Source organism: Gossypium hirsutum, chromosome D10 (assembly GCF_007990345.1).
Source record: "Gossypium hirsutum isolate 1008001.06 chromosome D10, Gossypium_hirsutum_v2.1, whole genome shotgun sequence".
Classification (NCBI taxonomy): domain Eukaryota; kingdom Viridiplantae; phylum Streptophyta; class Magnoliopsida; order Malvales; family Malvaceae; genus Gossypium; species Gossypium hirsutum.
The window spans coordinates 54,472,633-54,496,967 of record NC_053446.1 but is presented as its reverse complement, the minus strand read 5'-3'; the positions used below and the strand labels follow the sequence as shown (position 1 = coordinate 54,496,967).

Here is a 24,335-nt window from a genome sequence, read left to right as displayed (position 1 = left end):
AAAAAAATAAATCGATAAGGTGACTAGATTTCCAAAATGACATGAACAATGGTTTTTCCGCTGCTTTAGTTAACATCAAGTTTTTGCAAAGTAAAGCGATGAATAAATGATTTTTCTTAAACAAAGTTGTCAACAATAAAATGAATTTTAAGTATAGTTGACTGAATAAATGAATTTTTTTACTAACTCATGAATTTTTTTTACTAACTCAAAAAGTACAACTACAATTTTTCTCTAAAATGAGTTTATTTAAAATATTCAAAAGTAACGTAAGTTAACTTAGTCATTTCAATGGCTAATGTTGTCTTCTCAATCTAGCCATAACATCTAGGCCGCATTTGTGAGATTATAGCTATCCTCAATTCATTTTAGGTAAACATATAATCACTTACACCAATTCAATTCAATTCAATTTAAAATAATTTTTCAATAAAAAATATATCAATTTTTTTAATCAAATGGCGAATGATTGCAATTTAGACATATATTTTTTAAATAAAATATAATTACGATCCCTCTATTATTTTTAAATTTATAATTAAAAAATTATTCTTCATAAAATGAAAAAAAAACCCCAAATTTCCTAAATCAAACTAACCCAAAATGAGAAACTTTTCAAAGCATCTCTAGTCAATTTAACCAGAGATCACTTTAAAAGTCTGCGAACTGATCATTGTTTATAAGCTAAAGTTGATTCAACAAGTAGTGATGTTTTTGGAATCGAATCGGATCAATTAATTGGACTAGTTGGATTAAGAATTAGTCGAGATATTGGCTCAGTACAAAAGGTTGGACCAATTGACTCGTAAACCGATATAACTGTTCGAACTGGCCTAAAATTGATTGAAGAGTCAGTTGAACCTTCTTTCTATATTTTTTTAATATATTTTATGAATTTTTAATTGAATCGATCGAAACAGTTAAAATAATTGTAAAAACTGAACGTCGATAATGGTCATAATGGTCAATACTTCAAGTATGATTCTTCAAAGAAATGAAATAACATATGTCTATAATGGTCAATGTCCTCCCATCTCCCAAACAATAACTTAACCAATGTCAAAATTGTCTAGAACACAAGTACAAAACTACCTCGTTTAGTAGTTTATGGCTTTAGACATATCTAGCTTTATTAGCATATTCAGTGTTTCTCTCTTCCTTTTTGGGTTTTTATGAAATAAATATGCATACATAGGTTGTGCATGCAAAGAATGACCGAATTTACCTGTAAATACTTCAAATGATACAACCATGCAAGACATCATGCAGCTGCAGACTGTTTGTCCTCTTCATCTTCAAGATTCAAAGCATGGAGTAACTTTGGCCATGATTCCCGGACTCCTCCAGGAAGATCAAATTCTAACAGCTTCCCACGACTGCGGTAGAAATCCTCTACAGGTAGAGTCTGTATGAAAACAAAATTTGTAATGCATCAGACATTTTCCCCTGTAATTACAACAGGATCACAGGGTTTTGAACCAAAAGGCAGGTGCATCAAACATCAGTAGGAACACAAGATGCCATTTTCTGGGGGCTAGATTACATATAGTAATTTTGAAGCATACAGTTTTATACCCGAAAATTCCCATTGATAGCTAACTAAATTCTAGGAATGCAATTTAGAAAAATACAGGATTGAGGAAAATACCATCGCCTGGTATATGCGGAGCCGTTGCTTAACAACTTCTTCAGTATCATCTGCTCGAGTAATAAGCTTGGATGCACATTGAGGAGGGGGAGGAAGTGGAGCCATATACATCCCAGGCTTCCCATTCTCTGCCTTGATATCGATACAAGCCACATTATAGTTCCCTCCACACTCACTACAGATCCTTCTTCCAAGACATTTTGCAAGCAATGCTTCTTCCCGAAGCTTCAGGTTAATCACTAAGTCAATGTCTGTCACTCCCTCTAATATTTCCTAGGAAATAAACATTATGAAATAGTAGACTGAATGGTTAGGGACTTAATAGTAATTGGCACACAATTATATGGAGATATTTTACTTTATAAACATATTCAACAGTGAAACCATTATGCTTACACGGAAGTACAAAATGAGCAGCTTTCCATTGAAAAGTAAAATATATCTGCTATGCTACTGCAATGGATTCTATGGCAGCTGCCACTACAGTTCTCTTTTGTTCTTATTTATAGAAGGTAGTCTAAAAAACATACATATATAAGTGAATTGCCTGCAGCGAAACTGAGAATAACTATGATGCAATTTCATTTTGTACAAAAAATTAAGCTTTCAATTTGATGAAACCAAATTTGCTAACAATATAGCAACTTTAACCACATGAAATCAACACAGTTTTCTTAAGTTGCATTTTGTGATAAAATGCCATTTTTAAGAGTGTATACCAAAACAAAAAAAGAAAAAAATGCTTGACCATCCAGCTTACAGTCATCAGTGGCAAATCTATTAATCATTGAGAACATAGGTAGAACTTGCAATCTAGTTGCATACTCATAACCTGGAAATACTGGACAAGATAGGTTACACAACACAGAAAAGATAACTAATACAGTACAAAACATGACACGGAAAAGAAACAGAAAAACACAACATGAACACACAAAAATGTCAAAATCTACAAAACAACAATCATTAGCCTATCAAAAAACATACATGAAAAAAAACATACACAAATACATGAATGATCGGGTCTTACACGAGTATATTAGTAAGAAGCTATCAAAAGCTTTTAGAAGCAAAAGCAATGACTGGGACTTATACATGCTTCTAGCTAACGCCTTAGAAATAGCAATACAAAGGGATAAATTCAGTATCCAAAGCATATATTTTCCTACCAATTCTTTTACCACTACTTTGACTAGCACTAGTATTTCCCTGTAAGCGAAGTCAAATTAAACCTTGGGCTGGAAGCAAAATATTACAGAAAATTCTCAAATGAAGCACTTACCGCCTGTCTTACTGTCCGAGGAAAACCATCAAGAATGAACCCCGATTCACCCTTAGCTTCTCCTGCTTCAAGACGTTTGGAAAGTAAATCTATTATAATTTCATCTGAAACTAATTTGCCCTGGTTAACAATCTCCTTTAGCTGCCAAGTATAATAGTAAAAAGAACAAGTAAATTTGAGTGGGAAAAAAATGATAATATTCAACTTCAAGTTCTTTCCTCAAACCACAAAAATATCATGACTTTCAAATTCCAGGGAAAACACAAACCAGATAGAGCTAAAATCCAACACAACATTACAGGTTCTAACTCAATAACATTCTCCGCCACTTCCTTTATATATTTATCATAGATCCATTTGTTTATTGATTTTACTACTTGCTTTTGGTCTCTATTTGAGTAGTTTATTTCTTGTATATATTATATTAGTGCAAACAAATAAAACTCATATCGATGGTAATGAAAAACCATCTAAAAAGCAGACGTGAACTCCAGCAATCTGACAAAACACATGTTCTTAATAGTTAGATCTATTTATAGGTTTGCACTGTCAGGTTTCAAGAGTCCAGACCAGCATTTAAATGGGTTTCCATCAATAATGTTATTAATTTTCCTCTCTTTTTTTTTTGCAGCTATCATACTCTATGGACTAAATTACTTAATTCTAAAGTACCACAAAACTGGCAACAATGGTAATGGGGAACAGTCTAAAATGCTGATGTGAACTTCACGAATCCGACCAGACATATGTTCTTAATAGTTCTATTGTATTGTTAGATTTTTCCTGGACTCCACATTAGCATTCAGATTGATATCAATTTTACTTACTCTTTTTTTTTTTTTGGCAGCCATCAAACTCCATGGACTAGGTTACTTAGTTCTAAAGGAATTACAGATATACTTTAACATAAAAATTAAAAATCAGATGTATTAAAACAAAATACAAATTGTTCATCAAATGAACCTGATTGAGTTAAAATGGAAAATATACTCGACCTTAATGATCCAAATGAGAAATTTATTCATTCACTTATCTGCAAATCAAAACTTTTAACTTTAATCATTCAAAAACATTATCCCACTTTAAATAATAAAAGAACTACAAGACTGAACCTTGAGTTATCTAAACAGCAGTAGATCAAACTATTTAAACTAATTGCTGGATCATGTCCTCTTCTCAACATGCATTCATTAAATTTCAACATTTTGTAAAAATATAAAATAAAATAAAAAAACCTAACAGAAAAGATTGGACCTGAGAAGAAAGGGGACCAGAGGAAGCGAGCTCATCCCGGACAAGATCACCGGTGGCGATGTGAGGAATACCGAGAAGATCCGACAACCGTGAAGCATACGTCCCTTTACCAACGCCAGGACACCCTAAAAATACCCACTGAACATTTCTATCCTTCGGTTCCCTCTTCAAAGTTCCTAAAACGGCTGGTTTAATACGACTGTTGAGGCCATTATCGGCATCGAAAGTCGAAGAAGAAGAAGAAGAAAAAGGAGAGAGAGCTCGAATTAAGTAAGAGAATTTTGCAGCGGCCGCATTCGGCGTTGTCGCAGCCGTAACAGCTCTGGAGCAACGGCTAAGAACGGCCATGGGGAAAAGGGAAAAGGAAAGTGTTTGGCTTTAGGGAAAAATGAAAATCGAAACACAGAAGTCAGATATATACCGTAAAACAAAGTTAGGGTTCAAAAAAGGCAAGGTTAAAGTATGTCGTAACTCATACTTTCTAAAAATTTAAATTTTAATCCTTATACTTTTATTTTCAAGAATTTAATTTTTTGTTTTATAGATTTCAAAATTCAAGTTCAACTGTTATATTAAATTCATATTCATTATAACATTATTCTAATTACATAACTATTAAATAAGTATTTTTTTTTTCAAAATGTCACTTAAAAGTATTAACAATTGATTTAAATTTTAAAATATAAAAAATACATAATTATGAAAATAAAATTACAATAACTAAATTCAAAATTGTCAAAAAGTTTAAAAACTTATGATAAAAGGAAATATTACTTAGTTATCTATGTTATGGCGTTTGTCAATTTCTAACATTGCAACGTGTAAATTTTGAAACCCCACTTAAATTTTGAAAAAGGGATAATTTTGCACCATCAAATTAATTTTAATTAAACTTAAATAAATTTTTAAGAATTTATTTAAAAATTTTAATTTTTTTATATTTTACTCATTGTTGGTTTAACAAGTTATGGTGCATATGACTCATAGATTGATAGTGCAACAAATATTATAGGTTGCAAATAAATTTAAGATTTTAAGAATACATGACTTATGTCCTTTTCTGATGGAAACAATAATTCCTATTTTAAGGACAACAATTAATTATCCATTTTTATGCAAATAATATAATTGTTAATTTTATATTTTTAATTTTATTTTTATCACAGTTATCACTAGAGTTGAGAAGAAAAACCGAGAAATTAAAAATCAATTTGAGCCGAGGTGTTTGGACTGTTTATGGAATGTAGGTTTAAAAATTGTAGTTATCAGAAACCGAACTGAATTTTATATTTATTATATAAAAAATTAAAATAAATATTTTATATTTAAAATAATTTAAAAATTCTTGAAAATTTATTGTTTTTTTAGAAATATTTATGAAAAAGACTTTAAAATTTTGTAAAATAGTATTCAAAAATCATAAAGTAAAGTTCATTGTTGTCAAAATAAGTCTAAAAATCCAATATAAAAAATCTATAAATATCACACGGCTCAATTTTAAAGAAAAAAATTTAAAATTTCTACTGCGTTTAAAAACACTATTTTCTAATTTGATTTTTTGAAGAAAAGATTGGGGCACAGTATTCACAAAGTTGTTGATGAGAATTTGTTGCCCCCTATTGTCTTGCTAGAAACAACCTCATATTTCTTATTTTGTTGGTTGACGATATCATTCTTGTTTGTAAAGTAGAGTTGGAGAAAGTGAAGGTGCTTTTTTATGTTATTAGGCAGTTCTTTTTATTCTTTGGTCAATGCTCGGAAAACGCAAATTACTTCTCGTCGAATACTCATGATGCATAAAGTTAGTAATAAGTTTTTTACCAGATGAATTCGATGATCTTGGAAAATATCTCGGTATTCTTTTGTTTCATAAGAGAATTACCAAGGATGCTTATCATTTTGTTGTTGAAAAAGTCCACAAAAGATTAACAGCGTGTTTGGTTGGCAAGAATAGCCAACTCATTCAGGCCTGATTCATAAAGCAACAGTAATTCAAATGTTTGGTTCACCGTGTTTCTATTCATTGGAATAACCTATTGCAGGCAATGACGGATGTGGCCTGAACAAGCACTTGGCACTCTGCCATCAGATTTGCCTATTCAACGCCATAAGGAATAGGACCTCAAACAAAATTTCCTCAAATACCCATGAAATCAACAAGAATTGAACTCAACCACAACAATACAACGAACCAAAATTCCAGTCTTATAACTTAAAAAATATTAGAGGGAATCAAAATAGAAGTAATTCTTCCATAAGAAAAAAAAAGAATTCTCATTCAATGCAAGCAAGAGAAAATGTCAAAGAAATCAATGGAAGATGATTCAAGAAGGAGATCTATTGCTAACCTAACCAGGGTAACCTCTCCCAGGTAGTATTGAATGATCTTAACCATTTTTTGTAAATTTCAAATGAGGTTGGGTATTTTGGAACTTATGCATGTAGTTAAAAGTGAGAAAAATCAAGGCAATTTTTGTTTATGGTAATCAAAATTTCAGAAGCAAAAAATGCAAAGAAGGTTGGAGTGAGAATTTTGGAAAGGAGAAAGAGGAATAGAGGTGAAAATATATATGAAGAAATCAAAGTATTTACTGGTAATTAGGACATATGACTAGCGATGGAAATCACGGTAGTCAGTGGAAGCAAGCATGGAAAAAAGTAGCTTATATGGTGGGTTCTGAGTTTAGGTTGAGAGATAAGATGAATTCTATAGAGAGACGAAAGACAATTTATAGAGATTGCCACACCTCAAAATTGGGCCTAGAAGTTTCGAGGGTAATTTAAGAATTTTAGCTCTAGCATGCTTGGAAATTTTGTAACATGGTAAACTGGAAATGTTTTCGTATATGGCTTTTACAAAATCAAATCTATTTTTGAAAATAATACTGGAAAGACTCTCAATTTTGTATTAAAGACCATTTTGAAATGGGGGTTAAAACTAGGAGTACTAAAAGGGCAAATAACCCAAAATTTTAAAAATCAACCTAATATCTTCTTTCACTTACAGGTTTCACAATAGTTTTTTCCATTGTTCTATTTGTGTCGTTCCTTACTTTACCAAGCCTCTCCATTCGATTTTAATTGTCAAACCTTAATTCTTTTGATTTCTATCATCACCCAAGCCATAAATCTCCATAGAATCTCAAGAAAAACACCCCAAAACACCATAGATTTCTCCATTGGTTAACTTTTGGGTTTTTCAGATTTCCAACCAAAAGCTTGTTTTTCTTCCACAAAAGGTAACCATTCATTTTCCTATTAGTTTTTAATGTTATCTAGTCATTTAAACTCATTTTTAGCCATTAAATTGTAAGTTTTGAATAAAAGCCGAAAATTGGATCGCTAATGGTGGATTTCGAGATTTTGGGTAAAAATGTGGTTTCAAAGTGTTTTTCAAATAGTTTTGATGAGATTATAAACCTTCTAAACTTAATTTAAAGTTTTGTTAAGGATTTATAAGGATTTGATGATTTTTTGTGAAAATTGTCATAACTTGTCAAAAAATTTCGATACCATGAATCAGGAAGTTTTGCGTAGTTTAAATGTTGAGAATCAGTAATAGGTGAATAGTTAGATGAATGGAATCAATTTTAGGCAAAAATATTAAGTATAAATTGAGATAATTGAGTTTAAAGTTTGTTATGTCAAAGTTTCAGTTATAAGAGAATCTAGTTTAGGCTTGTGTTTTTGGTTGATTGAGGTGAGTCTTTGGCTGAATGCTGATTGTGTTGTTGTGTGATTTACTTTTGTTGATGCTTCGTATTCGTTAGGACCTTCTACGAGTAAAGCGAAAGGCAAGGAAAAGCTAATTTGAGCTTTCGACGACTAAGTAAAATCGTGAACGGTGAGTGTTTAAAATCACTACTAGTAGACATGATTCATAGTGTTAATTGGGAGCTTAGGAATAGCCTAAACCCCTATCCTAAGTTTTAAGTGTAAGTTTTCTATTTACCTTGTTTTATTTTTGGCAAATTATGTGATTATGTGAATAATTGAGTATTGATTATTATGATGCAATATTGTGATATGAGACATGTGTGATGACTATTGTGAATTTTGGTGTGTTGTGGGCATGATATACATGCAAATAACAATGATAATGATATGTTAATGATGCAAATATACAGCGGAAGTAAGCGATATTTCGGTAAGTACATATGTGTTGAATTGTGGAATGTGATGTTATTATGACATTTTGATAAGCTATAAAAGTAACATATTTTAATCTCATTCTTAATGCGTTTTTGGAGGATTAATTATGCAAATTAGTAAATTTGATACTCATAATCCTTTAACTTCATGTTTTTATACTTAGGAGAGCATTTGGGAACAAAAGGAGCAAAAAAGAGAAAAAATCAGACAAATTGAGCTGTTTTCAGGGGCCACACGGCCTGAGCATTTTCACATAGGCTAGGCACACACCCATGTGAGCCACACAGGTTGGACACACGCCCATGTGCCAGCCCGTGTCAATTTCACACCCTACTTTCCAAATACACGGAAAAACTCAATTTTTAGGTTTTTTGAGCATTCTAAAGTCTATAAATACCTATTAGAAGAAGACATAAGGGAAACAGCAGAGAAGATCAAAGAAAACACTCGAAGAACACCATCAAAATCAACTCGGAAGCGGATCTCCATCAAGATCGAAGATCTCCTTTTAATTTCTTTCGAAGGTTTATTGAGTTTCTTTATGCCTTATGGTTATTCTGGCTTTGAGATGTTTTCATTCAAGATTATGAACTAATTCCCTAGATACCAAAGGAGGATGAAACTTATGATGAGTTATTTTATTTAATGTTTATTTTTACGCGATAAATACTTGATTCTTGTTCTCAATTATGTATGCTTATTTCTTGTTTTAATATTTTGGGATATTAATTTATGTTTAATATGCTTAATTTAGTGGTGCAAAATTCCCTATTTAAGAGTAGATCTAGCATAATTGAGTGGAGTTGCATGCAAACCTAGAAAAAGGACGACATAAATCTACCGGATTAGAGTCAAATCTAATAAGGGAATCCATAGATCGAGTTAATGCGACAATAGAGGTTTTAATGAGAAAGATATTTCAATTAATCAACCTAGAGTCAGTTGTTCTTTCTCTCAAAAGAGTCAGTTCGATAGTTTGCAAGACAAAGATCCAAATACTCATTTGGCTAATTTCCCGGAAATCTATGATACTTTCAAAATTAATGGTGCAACTGACGATGCCATTCGCCTACAATTATTCCCTTTCTTATTGAGGAACAAAGCTAAACAATGGTTAAACTCTTGATCACGAGGTTCTGTCACTATATGGGCTCAAATGACCGAGAAGTTCCTTTTGAAGTACTTTCCACCGGCTAAAACAGCCAATTTGATGATTGATATCTCCTCCTTTGTGCAGATCGATTTAAAGACTCTATATGATGCATGGGAGATATACAAGGATTTATTGAGATGGTGCCCTCACCATGGGTTACCTTATGGCTACAAGTTCAAACCTTCTACAATAGTTTGAATCCATCAACTAGATAGTTGATCGACACAACAGTTGGTGGAACTCTGAATAATAAAACACCCGAAGCGGCTTATGAGTTTATAGAAGAGATGACACTGAATAGTTATCAGTGGCAAGTTATGAGGACAAAGCCGATGAAAGTAGCCAGTGTCTTTTAATTTAGATCCAGTCACCATGTTATCAAATCAGGTAGAACTTTTAAATAAAAAATGATGGTTTATATATTTCTATGCAGGTACATCCGGTGATGCAATGCGATACAAATGGAGGTGGAATGAATAATCCAGAATGTTTACCCTTTGCTCCTAGTACAGAGAACGAAAAAATTAATTATATGGGTAATAATTCTAGGCTTCAAAATAACCCTTATATTAATAATTATAATGTAGGTTGGAGGAACCATCCCAATTTCTCTTGGGGTAGTCAAGGATATCAGAGAGCACAACCCCCTCCGGGCTTTTAACAACCTTACTAGCAAGAGAAAAAGCCAAACTTAAGGAGATGTTGACCAAGTTTATCTCGGTGTTAGAAACGCATTTTTAAAACACTAAAGCAGTATTTAAAAATCAACAAGCATTGATTCAAGGGCTCGACAGCCAAATAGGTTAGCTTGCTAAGTTAATTTCAGAAAGACCACAAAGTAGTTTGCGTAGCAATACTAAAACTAACCCAAGGGAGCAGCTTCATGCAATTACTGTGCGAGATGAAGAAAGGTTAGTTGAACTTGAACCAGAACCAAGGCAAGAAATTATGGTAAATAATCAAAAGGTTGAGGTAATCTAGCAAAAGTCAGTTGCCAAAGAATATAAACATCGAGTTCCATATTCTAACACGACGAAGAGAGACCACACGAACGAACAATTTGGTAAATTTATTAAACTCTTGAAAAAATTACATATTAACTTATCGTTTGTTGAAGCTCTTTCACATATGCCCAATTATGTCAAATTTTTAAAGGAGCTATTGGCGAACAAATGGAAGTTAGACAATTCGTCGACTGTGGAACTCAATGCAATTTACTCGGCCATCTTACAAAACAAACAACGTAACAAACTGAAAGATCCATGGAGTTTTACTATTCCTTATTTAATTGGAGTTTGAATATTGATAATGTTTTGGCTAATTTAGGGGCTAGTATTAATGTCACGCCCTATAAAATGTTTAAACAGCTAGGTCTTGGGAAACCCAAACAAACTAGGATGAGTATTCAATTAGCGGATAGAACCATTAGATATCCTAGGGGTGTTATTGAGGATGTGCTTGTTAAAATCGATAAATTCATGTTTCTCGTTGACTTTGTTATGTTAGACATGGATGAGGGTAGTGAGGTACCTTTAATTTTAGGGCGACCCTTTTTAGCAACTGCTAGAACTATAATTAATGTTGGTATGAGTGAACTTGTATTTTGTGTAGGTGACGAAATGATTACTATCTAAGTCGTGATTCTGTGAGAACATCTAGTGATCGAGATGATTTTAAATCTTCTGTTAATATTGGTGACCATGTGGCTCAACCTTCTTTGCAGGAAACCCCTCGAAAAAATTTAATGAAGGCATGTTTCTGTCATTGCGACAGAAACAGAATGACTCATGAAGAACGAATGTTATAAATCAATAAACTAGATGAATGACGGACACATGTCAAGGAGAAACCGAGAAAACATGATGAAGAGCCAAAGTGACGCCATGATAAGCATATAAAAAGGATGAATCAATTTAAGGTTTGGGACAAGGTATTGCTGGACAAAACGAACCCACGAATCTCTCCTTTAGAGCTTGATGCAAATGGATCAAACCCATTTATGGTACTGAATGTTTTCCCCTACGGTACAGTTGAGGTAACTCATTTTGGATTCGGCACATTTAAGGTAAACAATACTCGACTTAAACCTTATCTTGGTAAAATGTTTGATAACGAAAAAGGGGAGCCTCGGCTCTGGGAACCACCATAACCATGTGCATATAAAATAAGTCAAGCTTAGACTATAAATAAGCGCTTCAGGGGAGGCAATCCGAGTGTTAACACCTTGCTAATTCTTTTAATTTTATTTCATTTTATTTTTAAAACTAATTAGTTTTAAAAATATAAAAGAAAAATTTTTGACCCACATGGCTTGGACACACGGGCGTGTCTCAGGCCGTGTCCAAAATGGGGTAATCAATAGTGCGTCACACGACCAGGGGACATGGTCGTGTGACCCACACTCCATCGTCCCTACACCTTCCATTTCTCCTCTCCTTTCTTTCCCCTACCTGATTCATTCTCCTTCCTTCATTCGACGAGCCACGCCCCTTTCCCCATCCCCATTCCCTTCCCCTCGCGACCTTCCCTTCCTTCTCTTCGACAGCCCAAGCACTGTTCACCACCCTCGTCGACCAACCCCCTACCCCCTCCCTTTCGAACTCACCCATCCTAACGCCCTTCTCCCTATTTCCTTTTCCCCCTTGCCAAGCCATGTATGAACCCCACCCCCTCTGCCCCTCTCCTCTCCTTTGCACCGTGTCCCTCTCTTTCGCGCTGACCGTCGTGAGAACCTCCGACTATCGCCTCATTGTCGGTCATCCTTATTTCCCCTATTTTTAATTATTTATTATTTTATTATTTTCTTTAATTTCTTTATTATTTTAATTTATTTTATTATTCTGGTTTTTTTAAAATTATTTATTCCATTTAGTACTTTTATTTTTATAGTTTGATTTTGTTTTTGACTGCTTCCTTCATTTTATTGTTTATAATATTATTACTCTTATTATTGCTTTTTTTCTAATGTGGTACAGTCTGTTTAGGTTAATATATTTATTATTATTATTCTAATTATTTCATTATTTGTCTTTTAGTTTCTAATTTAGTTATTTTATTTATTATTCTTTCCTTATTGTTTTTATTATTTATAGTTTGATTTATAATAACTTAAGTATATGGTTTTTGCATGATTAGGTATTCGTCCATACTGTTTTGGGAGTAGATTTGTATTTTGACTACTTGGATTTTGATTTGTCGGCCCTTTGTTTGTGCATTTGGTGATGCTTTATTTATTGTTTTTCTAATATTGAATTATTTTATTTTCAGGCACACCATGATGAACACACGCAACAAGTATAAGGTCGCTGTCCCCGTTTCGAAAAAGTGGAAGACTCTAGGCACAACCTCTCCTCGGGCGCTTTCGCCAAGGCATGCCATTCGTATCTTCGTTTTTCACAAGGCCCCCAAGAGGACTTGTATCAGCTTCTTCGACTGAGGCCACTCAACTTAGGCTGATGTATTGATTGGGCCGCTTTGGAGCAGGTCCAATTAGCTGATAGCGTGTGTGCCATCGTTGCCACAACTCCGTGGGACCTGTTCTTTTCCATCATCGATCTCACATACATTGAGCTAACTTTGGAGTTATGTTCTACTTTTATTCTACAACAAGTGATGATGACCCATGACGAGTCGAGCACCATCACTTTCAGACTTGGTGGTACGACACGACATATGAGTGCCCTAGAGTTCGGAGTTGCCTTAGGACTATACACTGTTGAGTTCATGAGTGCCGAAAGCTTTCTCTAATTATACCAGCACATCCACTACTCTCCATCTCTTTGCTGGGTAGATCTTACAACGAGCATGATGCCTTATGATCCGAGTTGGTCAAATGCGACTTCTTTTCCTCTGAACTTGAGATATATTCATGCCATATTGGCTCACACATTGACCGGCAGGAGGGACAACACCGGAGTTGTCGGTACCACCAATGCTTATTTCCTTTGGAGCATGGCCACGGGGCATATTTTCGATTTAGCTTACTTTATTGCTCTCGCCTTTCGCCATCAGACAGAGCGCAGCAAGAAGGGTCTTTTCTATTTAGTCCCTTATGTGACTCGACTCGCACACCACTTCGATCTCTTCGACACACTGGAGTAGCCCTCTTCGCTTACACTAGTCGGCCAGATGTCCCCGCAGGGATTATCGAGCATGAGCCATATGAGAATGATTGAGTAACTTCATGGAGTGGATCCTCTTCAGTACTGATTAGCTTATTCTGGTCCTCAGGATGAGCCCAAAGACTTCATTGATGATGTCCCCTCCCATCAAAAGGATCCACCTCATTCTCCACATTTGAGTTACCATCTTGTTTCTTCTACTGCGACCTTAGAGGGCCTCTCCAAGCGGTTCACTCGCTTCAAACAGCATTGCTTTCAGAGGTTCGACAGTATTGACGCGACATTGCAGTAGATCTGTCAGCACCTCTATATATCCTCTTCAGCATCGGCGACTCACGACACCAACACCTCTGATGATGAGGACCATTGATTTTATTTGTTTTCTTTTTAGTTTTCTTTTTTATTTTTATGTTTCTTTTTATTTTAGTTTTTAGTTTTTTATTTTTATTTTCTTAAACTTCTATCATTTATTATCTTTTAAACTATATTTTTATTTTTATGGTTGTTTCTAATTGAGTTGTAGCCTTTTAATCTTCTTCACTATTTGTGTTTATTTTCTTTTTAGTTTTCTCAGAATTATGCACTTCATTTAGATTTACCTACAATTAAGCTTTTCACCATTCTGACGATTTCATCCAATATTCAAGGTAGTTTCAGTTTTCTCCCCCTCTTATGATATTCTACTTATACTATGATTATATTTGTTTGTACATTAAAGAAAATGTATATCTTAAGTGTGTGGAGGTTATTTATATAATTATTAGAAAATCCCTGAATTATGTTTTGCATTTAAGTAATTTTCTCATACTTCCATTAGAATGAAGTTTTATCGATTTGAGATTTTTGTTGATGTGTTTTGGATTAATTTGTAGATATTTATGCATTGATTGATTTAAACTTTAAGACATGAGAGAATCAAGCATGATAAGTTATTTTTCAGAATTAAAAATTTTATGTTGTTTCTCTAAATTGAAGTTTTATCTTGAAGTTTGAGATTTGCAAGTTTGACATCAAAACCATCATTTTTGTGATATTTTGAGCCTTTAGAGCACACATTTTTCTTGCTCATTTTTTTATTGGTTATGAGTGTGTCAATTTGATTTGTTATTTTAGAACTTGCTTCGATCATACATGTCGAGACCACACTGTTGATTTGATATTACTGAGATGATAAAGGCATTTAGGTTTTAACCCTCTTATCCCATAAAAGCCTACTTTTTAATTAAACCTTAGTGAACTCCGTTGAGCCTAACACGTCGTTGCTTGATTTACCCATTAATGTTAACCCATAACTCATTTTTTTGTTGAGACTTTTTCCCGTTTTATTGACTCCCTTTTTGTCGAGATTTGTTTTGGTTAATTGACTAACTATGCTCTTCTGGTTGATTTGCTGAATTATTTCTTATTGTTCTTATAAAAAGAAAGAAAAAATTTGAAAAAAATAAAAATATATTTATTATTATTTAGTTCTATATTGCTTGAGCTTGAATAGTTAAATTCATATTTTGAGAAGAAACTAGTTTTTATTCTTGAATAGTTCTTGATTTATGCACTTGTTTTTAATTCAGCATTTGTTTATTTTTCTAGTTTGGTGATTTATCAATTCGATTTTGATTATAACCAAATTTTCTGGCCTTTATCCACACCCTTAACCTAAGCCCCATTACAACCTCTTAAAGATCTTTTTGATTTGTGTATCATATCATTTTATAGTGGTGGAGATTTGATTTTCATGCAAGCCTATGGTAATGACCTTTCTTGTTTGACTATTAAGTGATTATTCTTGAACTTTAAACATTTTGAGTGCTTGAGTGAATCTTTAGTGAGGATGCCAATTCTTGTTAATTTTGAATTAAAGGTACCTACTTAAATAAGGGGAGACACCTATGTTTTCGTGTTTAGAAATTTTAGCTTGGATTGTTTAAGACTTTAGTGCTCTTTTAGTTGTATTGCCAATGCATGATTATTTGTGAATTATTTTGAAACATTTTTTATGAGAATTACAAGTTGAGAAATATTAATTTTAATGTGAGTTGAGAATTTTGCTTGAGGACAAGCAAACGCTTAAGTGTGGAGATATTCGATAAGCTATAAAAGTAACATATTTTAATCACATTCTTAATGCATTTTTGGATGATTAATTATGCAAATTAGTGAATTTTATGCTCCTAATCCTTTAAATTCATGTTTCTATACTTAGGAGAGCATCTAAGAGCAAAAGAAGTGAAAAACGAGCAAAAATCAGACAAATAGAGCTATTTTCAGGAGCCACACAGCCTGGGCATTTCCACACGGGCTGGACTCATGCCCAAATACCTATTAGAAGAAGACATAAGGGAAAAAGAAGAGAAGATAAAAAAACACTCGAAGAACACCATCGGAATCAACTCGAAAGTGGATATCCATCATGATCGAAGATCTTCTTTTAATTTGTTTCGAAGTTTTATTGAGTTTCTTTATGTCTTGTGGTTATTCTGACTTTGAGATGTTTTCATTCAGGATTATGAACTAATTCCTTAGATACCTAGGGAGGATGAAACCTATGATGAATTCTTTTATTTAATGTCTATTTTTACGCGATAAATACTTGATTCTTGTTCTCAGTTATGTATGTTTATTTCTTGTTTTAATATTTTCAGGATATTAATTCATGTTTAGTGTACTTGATTATGTTTTTTCAATTATATTACAACCCTATTCCATTCTCACAGAATAACTATTCCATCACAACTCTATTCCATTCTAATGAACCAAACATGTCGTAAGTAGTTGGGAATATGATGCAAATTTTCACTCCTTAGTGGGTGTTGTTAATTAGTGCGGTAAATCCTCTCTGCGATACCAAACTACTTTATGCAATCGTCTACCGTTTCTTTGAGCATTTGTAAAGAGATTGAGAAATTTTGTGTGGGGGCTCTACTTGAGAAATTTTGTGTGGGAACTCTACTGGTGGAGCTTGTAAAATGTCCCTGGGTAATTGGAATACAAAGAATGGGGGCATTAACTTTCGTAGATTGAATGTATCTTCTATTATGAAACTTGGTTTAAACTTCTCAGTAATACAAATGCTCTCTAGGTTATAACCTTGTGCAAATGAATTCAGAGTTAAAGAGAGATGCCAGTTTTGGAAGTCTTTATCAAAATTATGTGAAGAGGTTCATAATACTAATTATTTGGAATGGTAAAATTGTTAAATTTTAGAAGGACACTTGGATTCCCAAGTTAGTTTGAAATTAATGAAAATGTAGTGTTGGGTTCGATGGTTGATAGTAATGGTAATTGGTGTTAGGACAAATCTTCACATCAACTTAACCACTCAGTGGTTATTACCATTACTAGGATCCCTCTCCCAAATGATTATGCTAGGAACGACTCTTGTTGTAGGAAATTGAGTAGTAACAACATAGAAAAGGTTTAACTGGGTCTGATTTTTGCTTGATGTATGGACAATGAGCTAAGACTTGTGTACACATTTTAAGATCAATACTGATGGAGTTGTGAATGCTAGAACTCTCTTTGTGCTAATAAGGGGTGTTTTGCGTGGGAGCAATGACAACTAGATATTTGATTTTAATCGTCAGATTGGCATCAACAAGTGGAATTATAGGCAGTTTACGACAACCTTAGAGTTGATGGCTTTCGTATGGTTGAGCTTCAAACTTAATTCTTCTACAGCTTTTGAGTTGCTGAGCGTCAATTTTAAACACATTTATAGAGAAGTTAACAAGGTTGTTGACCATGGCGAGGATCACTACTTATCATGAATTTCAACTTCAGCGTTTCAAGCATCTACAAATTTTTAATCGGTGATTTGGATAGTTTTTTCAACATTGGTGTTAGTGGGGATCATCAATGAGTTTGTTTAAAGCTTAGCTTTTCCGTACTTGACCAAAAAAAAATGAATAATTTTTTAGTTAGGAACTTTGTTCCTCTATTATTACTTGCATCCAATGTTGGATGTGCTTATGGTTTGTGGGAAAAACTCCCACATTTGCTTCCATTCCCACATTTTGCTCCACTTTCATTTTGTATGTATGGTAGTGGGACATATTTTGGTGGTTTTTTTTTATGGGGAACCACCACTATAAATACCCTCAAGCATAAGGTCCTTAAGCACAAAAAATCAAAAACAATTTCAGCCATCGCTTCTTTTGCATTAAAAGATCGCTTAGTCATCTTACCTTTCAAACAAGATTAACATTGTGGAAGATCAATTTCTTTAAGTGAACTTAAGATGTCATCTTTCACAATTCTAGTGGTTCTTTCTCAGTTAATATGACCAAGTCTCAAATGCAAAAGGTATGCCTCATTAGAGTGAGAAGTTTTAAGTTTTTTATTCAATATTTCAGTCTCAAGCAATGTGTACATTTTTTGTTTGATAAAATAGAGAGTATTTGACATCCATACATTACAGATAAGGTTGCGATTTCTAAATATTATAATTCTATTATGAAAAGTCATGGTCAAGTCGTCTTTATACAAACATGTAACGTAAATTAAGTTTATTTCGAAACTTGGTACATAGAAAACGTCTCTTAAAATAATCTTTTTAAGATTATCAAAATAAAGATGTACACCTCCCACTACTACAACTATCACACTTGTCCCATTCCCGGTCTACAACTGTTGAGATCGAAATACACAAGAGGGGGTGAATTGGTGTATTAGAACGTTTTCAGGAAAGGGCAAAAATAAAACGACTCAAGTATTTATAGTGGTTCAGCTTCAATTGCCTACTTATACTCCCTTAGCTTTCCTCAAATAAGGATTTCCCAAATCCACTAGATTTAAACCTTTAAGGGCAATGTTTAACATTACAAATCCCTATCTTTTCAAAGGTAAGATAGAATGGCTTCCCCTTAAGGTTTTCTACCCAAAACCTTAAGTAACACTTCACGGATGAGAGGAAAATAATGATGAATAAGATGATACCTCTAAAAGGTAGATAATCAACAATTAAGTACCCTTACATAATGTTACAACACTTGAAAGAATGATAGAAAATTTAACACACTAGTGTGTACAAGAAAAATTTAGTAAAAGTTTAAGAAAGATTGGAAAATTGAGTTCTTGGAAGTTAGGTACTTATTTCTTGTCTTTTCTTCACTTCAATGAGGGGCCTTGACCTTGTATTTAAGTCCTCTAACAACTTTGTGGACGTTTGTAGCAGTTAGAAACAAAATGGAGTCGTTGCAGCTATAAAAACCAGCATTAAATGCAATTTACAACTTTGATGTATCGGTAGAAGGAAACTTGTATTGGTAGAAGTCTTTCCAAAATATGATCATTGGGCTCATTCTATCAGTATAAGTCCCTTTGTATCGGTATAACTCTGAAGGTTTCATTTGGTATCGGTAGAATCCATCAAAGTATCGATAAAAGTGTAGAGGATGCTAAACTTTGGCTATTGACTTGACTTGTTTTGGTAGAAGTCCTCAAGGTATCGGTAGAAGTGCAGGAGATGTTGAACTTTGGCTATTGACTTGACTTGTCTTGGTAGAAGTCTTCAAGGTATCAGTAGCACTTTGGTTGTATCGATAGAACGGACTAGGGTACCGATAGAAGGCCCAGGCCAAAACTACCTTCCTTACTGGAGTATGTTCTATTGATAGAAGTCTGGGTTGTATCGGTAGAACCCAGAGTTGTATCGGTAGAACTCCTAGTTCTACGGGTAGAATTCTGTAGCTTTTTCAAGCTCTTTTCATCTTGAGTTCTACCAATACTTCTCCACCTAAGTATTGGTAGAAGTCCTTCAGACTTCAAAAACTCGTTAAAAAATAAGTTAATTCAAGGCTTTTTAAAAATTCATTTTGTCCAAAACTTTGAAAATAATTTTAAGGAATTATAAACAATTTTTTGCATATTTAAGTAGGGAACTTTTAATATACTTTTTGTTATATCAAAATACTTGAAAAATTAGAGCTAACAAAAATGATAAGCTCTTGCCTCTAAGATCTTTCATCTCCTCGAACCTCTGTAAAGAAACAAAAACATGATTAGTGGCTCCCGAATCGATGACCTAGTGGTCTATTGAATCTTCTACTAAGCTAGCTTCTATCATCAAGAGTTTCATACCTTTGCCTTTGGTAGCTAGTTATTCCTTCCACCTTTTACAGTTTGCCTTGAATTGCCCTTTCTTGCTATAGAAGAAGCATTTAGACTTAGATAAGTCTTTAGGCTTTCAAGTTCTCTTCCTTTCCACTTGTGGTGACTTTGAGACTTTAGCCTTGCCTTTCTTAGTGCGCTTTCCCTTCCCTTTTAAGGAATAAGCTATAACAGCCCGATTTTTAGTGGTGTCAAAAAGAGTGGTTCAAGGCTACCAAATCTGACAAGTAAGTTTTTTAATATTATTATTTAATATTTAAGAGTCAAATATGATTTTGAAAAGGTTTTTGAATTAGTAATTTGTGTATTATAATGATTTATCAGGTCAAGTGGTTTTAGAAAGTGAGGTATTGAGACCTCGTTTCTATAATCTGAGCTGTAGATATTTTTATAAATATTTACGGAGTGTCGTTAAGATAGTATTAAAGTTTCGTTGAAAAATTTTAACGTTTCGATAGTTAATTAGTTAAAAAGGACTAATTGAAAAAGATCCAAAACTTGCTAATTAAAATATTTAAGTGATTAAATGGCTTGATTAATAAATGAGGGAGGACTTAAATAGTAAATATACCTAAATGAATAGGATGAGGTAGCATAACAAGAAAAAGTAGTAATAATAAAGGCCATTTAATGGCAAAATGGTAATTATTATGAAATTAAAAGTACAAATTGAATTTCTAAGAGATTTCTAGGCAATTCTTCTCCCATTTTCGGTTCAAACAGACATGGGGAGAGCTCCTTGAGCTGGTTTTTCACATTTGCTTCATGTGAGTCCAATTCTTACCTGTTTCTTATAATTTTTATGTTTTTGAGATTGTTACAATTAGGTCCAACTAAATCTTACCTTAGTTTTTTATTTTGTTGAAGATTTTGGATATTGCCATTGATGAATCTATATGATTTTTTAATGCTAAATGATTAATTTGAGACATTAATTGTTATTTAAAAGTATTTTGTTAAGTGATTTTGATGAATTTTTCGATTAAGGATTAAATTGTTAAATTAGTAAAAATACAAAGATTTGTTGTGAAATTATTACAAAAATGGGTTGTATTGAATTCCATGAATATTCAGCTAGCATGGGTTTGCATTAAAAATGGTTAATTTGCATGTTTTGGGCTTAGGGACTAAATTGAATAAAAGTAAAACTTTAGGGATAATTTTGTAAAAATATCAAAAATGAAAAAATTGCAGGAAACGAATTATTTTATTTTCTGAATTAATATATTGAATGAAGTTATTAATTTAGATCAAGGTCGAGTGGAAAATCGAGGAAAATGGAAAATTTCCAAAATGCCCCTGAATATTAATATTTCTGCAACTTAACTAAGTAAGTTCGTACGGTTATACTTTAATAAGTATATTGATTTGATGGATGGTATTATGTATTTATTCTATTTTTGAGAATGAATTATTATTGAAATTATAATTTGAATTGAATATTCAGATTAAATAGAACGTTGGATTTGAGTACATTCGTTTTGTGGTGCATGACAACATTGAAGGAAAATGGCGGCAGATTACCCAAGTAAATTGAGGTTCAATATTTGTTGCGAACTCTCGTGTTTTACTTTCTGTTTAGCTCTTATGATCTTCTATTTAACTCATATGAGTTTCCGTTCAGCTCTTTCGAGCTTCTATTCAACTCTTATGAGTTTCTGTTCAGCTCTTATGAGCTTCTATTTAACTCATATGAGTTTCCGTTCAGCTCTTTTGAGCTTCTGTTTAACCCTTATGAGTTTCTGTTCAGCTCTTATGAGCTTCTGTTCAACCCTTATAGGTTTCTGTTTAGCTTTTACGAGCTTCTGTTCAGCTTTAGAGCTTCTGTTAATGATGTACTCAAATCCATAAGTCGTTCTTCGAATGGTAAAATATCAGGAGTTGTCTTGGATGATATATGTATATGAAGAAATGGTAAGAGAATGATATGTATCATGATATGTATTTATATCAAAATCTTGATATGTTGATACATGGAAATTATGTAAGTTGAGACAAGTAATAAGCTCAAGTGTGACATATTGAGATAATAAGATTATTAATGTTGAAATTATATGAAAAATGTTCAAGTACGCTAACAAGTGTTGTTGTTTGATGCTTAAGCAAGTGCCAAGCTATTGGTTGAATGGTAAAATGTTTAATTATAAGATGTATTGAAATGATAAGTGCTCAAATGAAAATATACTTGTGCTCATGAAAGAGTGGAAAGTTTTAAGTTATACAATTTCTTAAGAAATGACTTGTGATTAATTTGAAAAGGACTATGTTTGCATGCACTAGCTTGTGACTATGGTGGTATGATATGCTTATGGCTTGTGTGTTGTGCATATGGAATGGGTGTGATAAGTAAATAAATACAAATGTGAATAAAGAAATTTGGAAGAGTATAAAGTTGTTTAAAACTCTACTATACTTGGGATAATATGTATAAAAGATGCTATAGATTTACTCATTTTGTGAGTTGTTGAATATGGTTTCTTGAATCGTGTGGCATCAATAAATGTTTATTCTTGATAAATGTAAATTTTATAATGAAATGGATTGATATGATTAAAGTTTATACAAGCTTACTAAGCATTCATTGCTTATGTATTTATTTTTCCTTACTTTTCAGATTATCGGAAGCTCGATTGGGTTGGAAGTTTATCAGAGTTATATCACACTATCCATATTCTACCGGTATTTTTGAATGTTTTGATTTTGGTTATAATGGCATGTATAGGTATTTTGTTTAATGTTGGCCTATGTAATTTGTTGAGATTTGCCGCTTATTTTGGCTTGTTTTGGATGCCTAATTATGTCTTGTTGATATGTATAATATTGATTGTAGGTTGACACAAAATTGGGTGAGAAATATGGCTTGTAAAATGACCTATTTTCGTCTACACGGGCAGAGACACTGGTGTGTGTCTCAATCTTGTCTGACACACGGCCAGGTAACATGGTCATGTGTCCGTTGTATCTTTTAAGAATGTAAGTCAGTATGCTCACACGACCTAGCACACTGGCGTGTAACTTGGTCATGTGAACCAAGTCAGTATACTCACACGGGCGCAGACACGGGCTGAGATACGACCGTAAGTCCCTATTTCGAATGCCCACACGGCCTGAAACAGGAGCGTGTCTCCTAACCGTATGAGTCACACGGCCTGGCCACACGGCTGTGTGACCCCTGCAGTGTTGAAAATTTTAAATATTTTTGAAAAAGTTTTTGAGTTTCTGATTTAGTCCCGATTTACTTCTGATGTGTAATTTGGGCCTTGAGGGCTCGTATAATGGACAATATGTATGATTTTGATTGGTTTTTAACATGAATACTATATGATATGAAATGTTTGCATTTTCAGTCTATTTGATTTCTAAACTCTGGTAATGCTCCGTAACCCTATTCTAACGACGGATTTGAGTTAAGGGTGTTACATAAGTGACGACTATATTTGCATATACTTTTTGGATCGGTTGACCGTCGTTCAACATCAACTCATAGGATTGTAACTCCTTCATGAGTTATGTAAGCGTCAGGTTTTTGTTGCCAAGATTATATGCGGCTCGAAACCACCAAAAACCTTTGACAAGCTTTTGAACACCATCTCAATTTGAATGTTCTAATCCAGATTGGCCTCATTGCCCGCGTCCTTGAAAAAGTAACCCATAAGGGTGACCATATGGTCTTTGACTGAATTGTTGGGATTTTTCTAGGCATTCATTAAACTAGTTATAGCAAACTGTTGAGCCAAGACAGCTTGGCCCTCGAACATATCTTCTAGCTTATCTAGAATCGCTTTAATAGTCTTGAGCTCTCTAGTTGCTTATACAAAGTATTGGTCATGCTTGCCAACATATAGTATCAAGCTATCTCATCAGACTTTTCCCAGCTTTTCCTAGTCTCAGCTTGAGTGGTCGGTGGACATTTGTTATCAAAAACTATTTTAAGTTTCTCACAGCTCAAGACAATTATTAAGTTCTTTTTTCATTCCTTATAATTATTTCCGTTTAGTTTTGTTTTCAGTGAGTATGTTCGATAAGGGAGTCGGTTCCATTTTCGAACTGAAAATAAAATATTCATATATTAATATTTTTGTATTAAGCAAATGTTTGAAAATGTTTTGAAACTTTACGATATACATTAAGATGATGTATGTGTCTTACATTAAACCTTGAAAACATTTTCAAGTCATTGTAATTATAATTCCCACACCTATTGAATCAAGCCACCGCGGGGTGATCATGATCAACTATGAAGAACATGGATTTCCATCTAATTAGTACATGAACCTAATTCCTTTAGGCATTCACACGTACTAATAATTGTGTAACATTTGACCATCATTCTAACTTAAGTAGAGCCCCATGGGGAGTTACTTAACTAGAAGATCTTGAGTGTATAACTATCAACTCAACATCTATCTCATCGTGCACCACAAATGAGTCATCGTGGGGCAATCTCACCGAGTAACATGCTTTGACTAGTTGTCCTCTTTTAAAGATAGAATTTCTTAACTTATCGCATTAATACCTACCACAGGGGCCAGTCCAACTATCATATGATCATAAGAAAATTCTGCTTACTTTTAGGAAACCTCTTTAGTGAAATCAATATGACAATGTCTACCTTAGGGC

The 24,335-nt window shown here is 33.4% G+C and overlaps 1 protein-coding gene and 1 non-coding gene across 2 annotated transcripts; both read right to left on the bottom strand.

The window, feature by feature from the left end:
- Window positions 1-952: 952 nt before the first annotated feature.
- LOC107916276 (probable adenylate kinase 1, chloroplastic) lies at window positions 953-4,614 on the bottom strand. The gene is made up of 4 exons (XM_016845456.2): window positions 4,185-4,614; window positions 2,931-3,071; window positions 1,649-1,921; window positions 953-1,405 (listed from the first exon to the last, which is right to left on the bottom strand). The coding sequence occupies exons 1-4, from the start codon at window positions 4,530-4,532 to the stop codon at window positions 1,262-1,264; spliced, it is 906 nt and encodes a 301-aa protein (XP_016700945.1). The 5' UTR covers window positions 4,533-4,614; the 3' UTR covers window positions 953-1,261.
- Window positions 4,615-9,540: 4,926 nt separating this feature from the next.
- On the bottom strand, window positions 9,541-9,647 carry LOC121222884 (small nucleolar RNA R71). Its single transcript, XR_005920254.1, has one exon. It is a non-coding gene; the product is annotated as a small nucleolar RNA R71 (small nucleolar RNA).
- Window positions 9,648-24,335: the final 14,688 nt, after the last annotated feature.

Bases quoted from the DNA above. Each gene is read 5' to 3' on its own strand.
- LOC107916276 (XM_016845456.2), bottom strand. From the start codon at position 4,532: ATGGCCGTTCTTAGCCGTTGCTCCAGAGCTGTTACGGCTGCGACAACG. The intron at 3,072-4,184 runs GTCCAATCTTTT...TATACTTGGCAG, and splicing joins CTGGTCCCCTTTCTTCTCAG to CTAAAGGAGATTGTTAACCA. The intron at 1,406-1,648 runs GTATTTTCCTCA...GTTTTCATACAG, and splicing joins TCCGCATATACCAGGCGATG to ACTCTACCTGTAGAGGATTT.